Here is a 10176-nt window from a genome sequence, read left to right as displayed (position 1 = left end):
AGGGTAATGGCCTGTAGAATGTGGTGTCAGAGAGTTGTCTAGCAGCCTCTTGTTCATATTCCGCCCTATTCATGATGACTACAGCACCTCCTTTGTCAGCTTTTTTTATTATGATGTCAGAGCTTTTCTCAGGCTGTGGATGGCTTTGGGTTCTGCACGGCTGAGGTTATGGGGCAAGTGATGCTGTTTTTCCATAATTTCAGCCCGTGCACATTGGCGGAAGCACTCTATGTAGAAGTCCAATCTGTTGTTTCTATCTTCAGGAGAAGTCCATGCAGAATCCTTCTTTTCGTAGTGTTGGTAGGAAGCTTCCTGTGGGTTAGTGTGCTGTTCAGCGGTGTGTTGGAAATATTCCTTGCGCCGGAGATGTCGAAAGTAGGATTCTAGGTCACTGCAGAACTGTATCATGTTTGTGGGGACGGTGGGGCAGGAGAAGCCCCGAGATAGGATAGACCCTTCTGTCAGGCTGAGTATAGCTGGATAGATTAACAATATTGTTGGATGAGTTAAGGGAAACACTGTTGTGGCCCCTTGTAGCATGTAGGAGTTTAGATAGTTTAGTGTCCTTTTTCCTCTGTAGCAAACCAAAGTATGTGTTGTAAATGGCTTGTCTAGTTTTTGTAAAGTCCAGCCATGAGGGAGTTTGTGTGAGAGGTTGGTTTTTTAAGAGAATTTCTAGTTTTCAGAGTGCATTCTTGATCTTCTCCTGTTTATTGTATAGGATGTCGATCAGGTGGTTCCACAGTTTCTTTGAGAGTGTGTGCAGGGGCAGCTCTAGGGTTTTTGCTGCCCCAAGTGGCAGGGGAAAAAAAAAGAAAAGCTGCAATCGCGATTGGCCGCACTTCCGCAGCAGCTCTACACCGCACACTTCATTCTTCGGCGGCAATTCAGCAGTAGGTGATTGCCTCCGAGAGCAGGGCCGGTGCAAGGATATTTTGCGCCCTAGGCGAAACTTGCACCTTGCGCCCTCTGCCCCCACCCCTCCCCCCAGAGCATTGCTTATTATAAACTTTCAAAAATGAATACTGCATAATGTGGCATTGTTCATTAGAATTAATACATATTTGGCTTGAAAATTTATTAATTTCATTATTTAGCCTACATATTTAATGAAAATAATTGAATAACCTGACAGGGTGTGGGGCTGGCTGGCTCTGGGCAGGGCAGGGGATGCGAAGCTAGTTGGAGATGGGGTGTGGTGTTGGCTGGAGACAGCGGGTGCGGGACTGGCTGCGTGCAGGGCAGGGGGTGTGGGGCTGGCTGCAGGCAGGGCAGGGGCTGCAGCAGGGGCTGGATGGAGACAGGTGGTGTGGGGCTGGCAATGGACAGGACAAGGAGTGCAGCAGGGGCTGGCTGCATGCAGGGCAGGGAGTGAGGGGCTGGCTGTGGGCAGGGCAGGAGGTGTGGGGTGGCTGGAGACAGGAGGTGTGGGGCTGGCTGTGGGCAGGGCAGGAGGTGTGGGGCTGGCTGCGGGCAGGGCAGGGGGTGCAGCAGGGGCTGGCTGCGGGCAGGGCAGGGGGTGCAGCAGGGCCTGGTTGAGGCAGGGAAGGGGGTGTGAGGCTGGCTGTGGGCAGGACAGGGGGTGCAGCAGGGGTGGCTGCGGGTAAGGCAGGGGGTGAGGGGCTGGCTGGAGGCAGGGCAGGGGATGAGGGGTTGGCTGCAGTCAGGACAGGGGGTTCAGCTGCCATGGATGGAGCTGGAGCACAAAGAGCAGCTGCAGAAGGAAGAGCTGTTGGACAGAAGCTTCTATGAGGAACCGGCTCTGTCCTATGGAGAGGTACCACTGCGGGATCTGCATTTTAAATAGCAGTGGGGACGCCCCTGCAGCCCCTTGCCCTCTCAACCTCCTGGGCACTGGCTCACTCCCTAGGGGCTCAGCCCTGCTCCTTTTGACCCCAGTCCCTCATTAGGCCTGGGTGCCTGTAAAGCATGCAGCATATCTTTGTACTGGGTTAATGACTCCTGAACTGGTGGGGGCTATGCCTAATTGCTGCCACTATCTCTTTCTTTGCTGGGCAATTAGATGACAATTAACTTGGAATAGCCCAGAGGGGTCAGAGTAGAGAAGGAGGGAAGAGAGACCTTTAGGTTTCAGTTCTGTGCAAAGCCGGTTAACTTTTCTTTTCAGCTGCCTATAAACAAACCTAGTAGAGAAAAGAGTTTCTTCCCCACATCCCCTCCCCCAAAAAATCGGTTATGATTTTAATGGCTCCAGAAGCAAAATAATTCTGCAATCAAAAAGACAAGTTTCCTGCTTTCCCTTCCACAAAGATCTATTTCCAACCCAGGTAACTTATTATTTATTATCTGTAGTAACTATGTTCTCACATTTGAATGATACACTGTAGCGGTGTTGGAGTTCTTTGGAAATCCCTCAGCTCTTTTGCGGTGTTGGGAGTGAATGCTAGACCCTCAGTTAATTACTTTTACCTTACTCCACACGCCCATCTTTTGGTCATTAATTTTTGAAGTTAAATTAGATTTTCAAAACCCAGCTTTAAAATGATGTTCATGCCAACAATTGCAATTTAATTGTCCAAACGGGGAAATCAATGCCTTGAAATTATGGGATCTAATTTTAAAATTGTATTAAAAATGTGGCATTATAAAGGGGAACTATTTTAAAAGCATCCTCATTACTGTTACCCAGGATTCTGCTTCAAGCAGTAACACAGGAGGGAGAGGGCAATGGACAGATTAGTGTTCAGTGGTACTTCAAACAAAAAGATATTTACTCTTAAATTATCTTGTTGATGTCTAATTGACGATCTAATAGCATGCATCAAGTACATCAAAACTTCGCAGAATAAGCTTGTTAGCATTTCTAACGGGGACACTGAACACTCCAAACAGTGATAAGTGGTGCCTGCGGGCGGTCCACCGGAGACGCGCGAGCAGCCGACCGTCCGCAGGCACGACTGCGGCAGCTCAGACTCCCTCTCTGTCCCAGCAGCAGCGGCTTTTTGGCGCCCTCAAATCTCAGCGCCCTAAGAAACCGCCTAGTCTGCCTAAATGGTTGCACTGGCCCTGTCCGAGAGGGACTGAGGGACCTACTGTCGAAGAGCCAGACATGCTGCCTCTCTCTGTTGGCCGCCCCAAGCATCTGCTTGCTACGCTGGTGCCTGGAGCCGGCCCTGAGTGTGTGGCACAAGCTCTCACCACAGTCTGTGTGGTATGTTGATTGAAATGGATTTTTTTACCTTCAGTCCTTTAGGTATGGTGTCTATTTGTTTGCATTTGGAAAGACAGATGATGAAATTATATGGCGGAGCGAAGGGCGCAATTTTATATTCTTGCCTCAGGTGCAAAAATAGCTAGTTACCCCTCTGACTGTGCCTATAAACTCAGGACATCTGGTCACCCTATCCCCCCTCGCGCTGCAGCAGCTGCATGCTTGTCCTGTGCTAGCGCTGGGTGCCATATAGGCCCAACCCAGCCAGCTGGACTTTACTCCCGGCCCAGACACGTGTCTGGGCCGGGGAGCCGCCGCTGGTCTGGTCGCTCCTGCTCCAGGGAAGGGCGCGGGCTTTGCTAAGTGGGAGAAGGGCCGGGCGAGCACTGACGAGCTCATCACAGCTCCCGCTGCTCCCGCCTCAGGAGGGAGAGTCCCCGCCCACGCCTGCCGCAGAGAACCACTGAGTCGTCGGTTCCGGTTCCGTTCCCGGCCAATAGGAGCGCGCCGCGGGGCGCGCGCGGGAAACGCTGTGTGGTGCCGGCGGGGCGGGCGAGCGCGGGCTCTTTCCCGCTCTGTCCACTGCAGGCGGCGCGCGGGCCGAGCTCCCCCTCCCCTCGGCATGGTGCGGACCAAGGCAGATTGCGGCGGGGCCGGCGGGGCCTACCGGAAAGGTGCGGGCGGGAGCAGGTGGGGGGGCGGGGGCCGCCCAGGCCTCGGGGGACTGGGGCCGAGCGCTCCCCGGCCGGGCACTAACCGCTCCCTCCCCTTGCAGTGGTCGCCGCCCGGGCTCCCCGGAAAGCGCTGGGCTCCAGCAGCGCCAACGCGGGCGCTTCGCCGCCTGCCAAGAAAGGTGAGTGCCGGGCTGGGGGATCGCAGCTCCTCGGGCCCGGGCCCACTGGCCACTCGTCACTGCGGGGCCGAGGGGACCGGGTCACGCGGCGGGTTGCAGCCTGGGGCCGCCCCCGCTTCTCTGTCCCGAGCTGCGGGTGTCTCGGGCCTCACCCAGCGACAGCTCCGCGAGCCTGCGCCGGGCTGGGCACGCAGCCCCCGGCGGTGCGGCCCGTGACGGCCCCTCCGAGCAGGGACACGGGGGTAGAGACACGCTAGGGAGCGATAGCAGCTGCCCAAGGCTTCTCACAGACACTCGTGTGAGACCGGCTGTGCAGTGAGGGCAGCGGTGTTAATCGCCCATGGACCCTAATGAACCACGGGCTTGGGCCTTCTCCACGGAAGCATTTGATACTTCGCTGCAAAGACGGGACCTAGTTCAGCCTGCAAAACTTGCTTCTGGCTGAGAACAATTTGCCCAGAAGTTAGTCTGGAGATGGGATGTGAGGATATGGAGCTGCAGCGAAACATCAATTAGTGACTGTGTTTAAGGAGTTCATGGTGAGCCATTTATTCTGTTTTCTCATTGAACTAGGAGATGTGTCCAGGATTGCTGAGCATGTTGTCTCAATGGCTAGCTTGATAAACTCATTTCCTTTGTAGTTGAAAGCAAGTATGCTGGTGGAAATCCAGTATGTGTGAGACCAACACCAACCTGGCAAAAAGGGATTGGCGAATTCTTCAGACAGTCCTCAAGACATGCAGAGAAAGAGAACCAGATGCCTGATGATGAAGAGGCAGGAAGCAGTGGAATAGGAAGGCTTACTAAGAAGTAAGGATTCATTTCTGTTGGGTTATGGAGGAGAAAGTACAAAATCAACAAATCATATCTTTTAATTTTTGTTCTCAACTGAGTACTTTGGCATCAAAGATGTCAGCATGACATCCCCCTCATAGTTAGGAAGTCCATATTTCCCAGAGGGGAAACAGGACACCATGTGGGGCTAGACTGAGCCATTTCCCCCCAGAATTGTCCCCAGTTGCTCTCCCACGGTGCTCCCGCACAACATGGGGCTGATGTAGCTGCTCGCCTGAGCCCTGCCTGCCCACTGCGTGAAGCTGGAGCTGGCATCACTGCTTGCTTGAGTCCTGCCTTTTCCTCTTCTTCCCTCTCCCTCCCCCCCCCCCCCGCCCATTCCTCTAGCCTCTGCTTTTTGGACAAAAGTGGGCATTTGTCCCATTTGCTCTTGCCAAAAAAGTCAGGACGAGTGGGACAAGGCTTAAAAACGGGACTGTCCTGGCCAAAATGGGATGTAGGGTCACCCTACTCAGACTTTACCTGGTCTGCGTACCTGGTATAAACATGCAAACTTGAAACTTCCCAAAAGCAACAAACGTCTAACTCACTGAACAAAGAAATGCAAGAGAGTTCTCTTTTCTACTGGCCCCTGTGATTCTGACATCTTAAAACAATGTTGTCTGACGGAGAAGGGCACACTCTTCTGTTCGATGAACAGTTGTCACAGACAAAGATCACTGAAGTGAGCCAGTCTCTTACTCCTGTCAACCTAATCCAGGGGTTCTTAAACTGGGGGTTGGGACCCCTGAGGGGGTCGTGAGGTTATTACTGGGGGGGGGGGGGTCACAAGCTGTCAGCCTCCACCCCAAACCCTGCTTTGCCTCCAGCATTTATAATGGTGTTAAATGAAAAACACTTTTTAATATATTTATAAGGGGGGGGTCGCTCTCAGAGGCTTGGTATTTGAAAGGGGTCACCAGTACAAAAGTTGGAGAACCACTGACCTAATCTGTTGAAAGACTCTAGAAAGTGCCTCAATGGGTGTAATATCTAACTCTATTAAAGGCTTAGACTAGACAACAAAGCAGACTTCTGAACTTGGAAGTGACCTGAGGTTGGCTGTGAAAGAAGCAGGCACTGTGGCATATGATTGGAGCAGATTCAGTAGATGGGCAGAGTTGAATTCCTAGACAAGAAACTTAAACAAAATGCAGTATAGACATTAGACTCAAAGGGTATGTGATGGGAGATTTGCAGCAATTGTTTCAAATGGACTGAAGGGAAGCAAGTTGGGAAGAAGAGGCCGGGACTGCAGTAATCAAGACAGGAAGTAGGGCATGTGCAAGAAATCTTTTTATTTGAAATGACTCACTCATTGGAACACTTACCTGAATTAGTTGGGCAATTCGTGCATTATTTAGGCCACAGTAAGGAAGGTAGGGGTAGCCTTGTGTTGCGTCTCATACGCTTCTGTTGTTTTCGGGGCAGGGTAAAGGTAAATAGATTACAGTAAACTGCACAGTGTTCTTTAAAGTTGCACTTCCTTTTGATGAACAGGTTTTTGCCATTGTTTAAACCTTGGTGGCTGGATGCACCATGGCTGTCTGGATAAAATACTTGGACTGGCATCTTTGGCCCATCTTGAGAGTGGATGTCTGAGAAATGTTAGTGCTGTCCTCAGATTGCCTTTCCAATGGGAAAATGTTACCAGAAAGCAAGGTTCAGGGCTTGGAGTAGCAAATGCTTCTTGCGAAGCCAACAATTCCCGTCTTGTATAAACGATTACTCTCCTTATCTTACAAGAATTGTGCCCTGCCTCTGCTTTTGCTGATACTGCTCCCTTCAGCAGTACAGTAGTACCTCAGAGTTACGAACACTTTGGGAATGGAGGTTGTCAGGAACATTTAAGAGTTATGAACTGAACAAAACGTTGTGGTTTTTCTTTCAGAAACATACAACTGAATATTGACTTAATACAGCTTTGCAACTTGACTATGCAGAAGAAAAATGTTGCTTTCCCTTAATTTTTTTAATAGTTTACGTTTAACACAGTACTGTATTTACTTTTTTTGGTCTCTGCTGCTGCCTGATTGTGTACTTCTGGTTCCGAGTGAGGTGTGTGGTTGACTGGTCAGTTCATAACTCTGAGATTCTACTGGAGATATGCATATGTAAAGTAGCAAAGAGGGGAAACTTTCTACATACTGGTAACTGCAGTATGTTTAGAACTATATAGCTATGAAGTGAAAATTGCTCACTATTCAAGGAGCAAATAGTCACTGAAGGGCTAAGATCGTGGCCTCCAGAAGGGAAAGTCTAGCAGCCCATGGCACCTTTTAATAAGGGTGCAGCCAACTCTTTCTGGCTTAATCTAGAAAGGCTATCAGTTTCCTGTGATAAAATTTGACCTTTGAATCTACTCAGTCTTCCGGAGGCAGCTGAAGACCGATGAACTAGCAATAAGATGCTTAGGTAAAGTCCTTGCTCTGAACATCCTTAATCTGTAGTCTTTTGCTATTCTAACTTGGTGTAACTCTGATCTGTGGAGACTGCATATTTTGTATTTCAGAACCTGAAGTGCTGTGCCTCTGCCTTAGCTAGTTCACATTTCAGCTGACTACAGAACTCTTTATTTTTAGGCTTACTAAAATAAGAGGCTGTGTGATGTTTAACTCTGTGAAGGGGTTCTTTATTTCCCCTTGGAGATCTAGGGGGAACTGGGCTAGGTGCAGAAACTACGTCTTGGGTCTTGTTGGGAATCCTTAGACTCCTAACAGGAAAGGCTTTAACCTGGGTCCTTTAAGGATGACTTAAGGGATCCTTCACCATTCTACTGTGTTATCTCCCTGCAATCCACCCCATACTTTTGTGTAGGGATAGAAGTATGCTATAGAGTAGACAAATGGTTCTCAGCCTCTTCACACCAAGACTATTTGGCAGTACGGGAAGGGCAAGATAGTTACTTTTTGGTCCAGCTCCAAGGCCCTGTCTTCTTAAGATAATGACTAGTGTTTTCTTGTTTTTACCTCTTCATCTGGATGCTCTGTGCTGCAGTTTTACCCTTCAGTGAAGCAAGAGTAGTTTGTTTAGTCCAGGGGTGGATTCCCACTGGGGAGTGGGGTCAGGGGGCTTGCCTCGCTCTGGTGCTCCAGCGTGGCTCTCGGAAAAAGTGGCATGTCCCCCCTCTTGCTCCTACGCTGCCCCAACCCCCTTCCCACTCTCCAAACCCCTCGGTCTCATCCTGGATCACCTTCCTGCACCCCAAGCCCCTCATCCTCAGCCCCATGCCAGATTCTGCACCCCCAGCTGGACCCCTCACCCACACCCCCCATACCTCCTGATCCAGCCAGGAGCCCCCTCCTGCACCCTGAACTCTTCATTTCTGGCCCCACCTCAGAGCCCACACCCCCAGCCAGAGCCCTCATCCCTTCCCCTTCCCATAGCTAAACCCCAATTTCGTGAGCATTCATGGCCCACCCTACAATTTCTATACTCAGATATGGCCCCCGGGCCAAAAAGTTTGCCCACACCTGATCTAGTCACACACCGTTTTCTTCTAGTGCCCCATGCTGGCCGCCTTCCCCGACTTGTTTACTACACTCAGAGCCTCTCAGCTCCACAGAAGCTATGGAAGGTAGGTGTGTGGTCACCTTTAGATAAAGAAAGAAAGGTGGCTGAACCAATTCCTTCCATCAAGGAAGGGTTCTCAGGTGGGCACCTAATGCAGCATAAAATCCGCTGCACTTGAGTGAGCTTCCAAAGGGGAAAGGCTTCTTAGGAACTCTATACGTGAGTTAAAGTGGCTTTTACCTTTTGGCTGTTTTGCTAAAGAGTGAGTTGACTACTGTATATTGATTTGAGGGTTCCTTACTATATTTCATCAGTGTACAAAAGAATACTAAGATCTGTTAAGGGCCACTAATTCTAGTAGTCTACATTACTTAATCTTGTATGTCAGAGGCTCCCTGAAGAGCACGGTTAGAAGAACCTCTCAATCAGCATATTTGTCAGTTACATTTGAAAGTTAAAATTCTCTCCTATCCCTACAGAGCTCGTCCCTTGACTCCAGATCCCACAGAAGATGGTGCATCCTCTGAAGATGAGCAAATGTGATTCTGTCCTGCCTCTTTCTTACTGACTGTGCATTTCCTATACTTGAGTTGGGCTTTCTTGTACATTTTGTATATATCTTTTTTTACATTCCTGATGGCTTTTTTGTTTAGTTATTGTACAGAACTTTAAATAAAGTAACATTAGGCTTTTTACTCAATCATCCTCAGAAGTACTTCAAAAGTTTGAGTGATTGCAAGGAAGTTTCTGGTAAAATTAATATATATCTCTTGGAGCTTAGCATTCATTATAAAGCACTGTTTAAGTAGTCCTTTTTATCATCTTGCTTAAAATGGCTTTTTTGGCTTCCCTAATGATTCCACTGTAGTGTGCTGCTTATGTTGTTGAAGACTGGTGCCATATTTGTGCTTTACTGCCTAAAAGGCAGTGTGATTTTTTTCTATTAAATGGAAGTATTCTACAAAGAAATCTGAATTGGTATCTTCATTGAAATCTGAAGTGCCCGACCTTGCCTTCTCAGGATACTGAGGGCAGAGATTGAAAATACACTTACACTTCTCTGAGAGGGGTCCAAAACACTTCATAGAAGAGAGGCACTTGAACAATCATGCTGAAATAACTCAGTGCATAGTAGACAGCACACTACATATGTAAATAGAGATGGGTGAGCTGACTATTGTACTCCGCAGAACCTAGCCCAGTGAGGCTCTCATCCAGTTGAAGCTGGTAGGTGCTGTTTTGTGGAGCTTGTAGTCTGACTTTCCAAGATAAGTCCAACTCCACTGGTAAATAAAAATTGTTTGTAAAAAGTCAGCTGCAGTTGGAGACAAACTGCCCTCTTTAAAAAACAATCTAGTTTATACCAGTCAAAGGGGTCTTTGAGGCTCCTGGTAAAGTTATGTGTTAAGACAAGCTGAAAGATCCTAGAAAGGGGAGGAAACAGTTGAAATCAACAACATGTATTTTGAGTGGCTAATGGAGTGAGGCTGTCACCTCTTCCTGGATACGTTGAGACACACTCAATGGGGGCAGAGGGTGTATGCACTGGAAGGAATAAGATTAACTATTATGGCTGTCACCCCCACTGTCTCCTGAGACTCCAGGATCCATCGTGACACTGGGTCTTCATTGTCCTGATCCTGAAAGGTGTCCTGGCTAGACCAGGCCAGAGAAGGAACCAGCGATATTGCCATCTCCACTGTCTTCAACAAATCCTAAACATTTGAGTCTGCTGTAACTCCCTCTCTCGTATCACTTTTCTTCCATATCTTTATTTCTTTATTTTCTTCTCTGTCTAACAAGT

The 10176-nt window shown here is 48.9% G+C and overlaps 1 protein-coding gene across 1 annotated transcript; it reads left to right on the top strand.

Moving 5' to 3' along the window:
- The first annotated feature begins 3620 nt into the window (after positions 1-3620).
- PCLAF (PCNA clamp associated factor) lies at positions 3621-9347 on the top strand. The gene is made up of 4 exons (XM_050967454.1): positions 3621-3846; positions 3948-4025; positions 4667-4835; positions 8852-9347. The coding sequence occupies exons 1-4, from the start codon at positions 3795-3797 to the stop codon at positions 8913-8915; spliced, it is 363 nt and encodes a 120-aa protein (XP_050823411.1). The 5' UTR covers positions 3621-3794; the 3' UTR covers positions 8916-9347.
- Positions 9348-10176: the final 829 nt, after the last annotated feature.

The sequence above is a fragment of the Gopherus flavomarginatus genome, chromosome 9 (genome assembly GCF_025201925.1).
Source record: "Gopherus flavomarginatus isolate rGopFla2 chromosome 9, rGopFla2.mat.asm, whole genome shotgun sequence".
Taxonomy (NCBI): Eukaryota; Metazoa; Chordata; order Testudines; family Testudinidae; genus Gopherus; species Gopherus flavomarginatus.
Note: the sequence above shows the minus strand (reverse complement) of the source record. Positions and strands in the feature narration are given on the sequence as shown.

Bases quoted from the DNA above. Each gene is read 5' to 3' on its own strand.
- PCLAF (XM_050967454.1), top strand. From the start codon at position 3,795: ATGGTGCGGACCAAGGCAGATTGCGGCGGGGCCGGCGGGGCCTACCGG. The intron at 4,026-4,666 runs GTGAGTGCCGGG...TTTCCTTTGTAG, and splicing joins TTCGCCGCCTGCCAAGAAAG to TTGAAAGCAAGTATGCTGGT. The intron at 4,836-8,851 runs GTAAGGATTCAT...CTATCCCTACAG, and splicing joins ATAGGAAGGCTTACTAAGAA to AGCTCGTCCCTTGACTCCAG.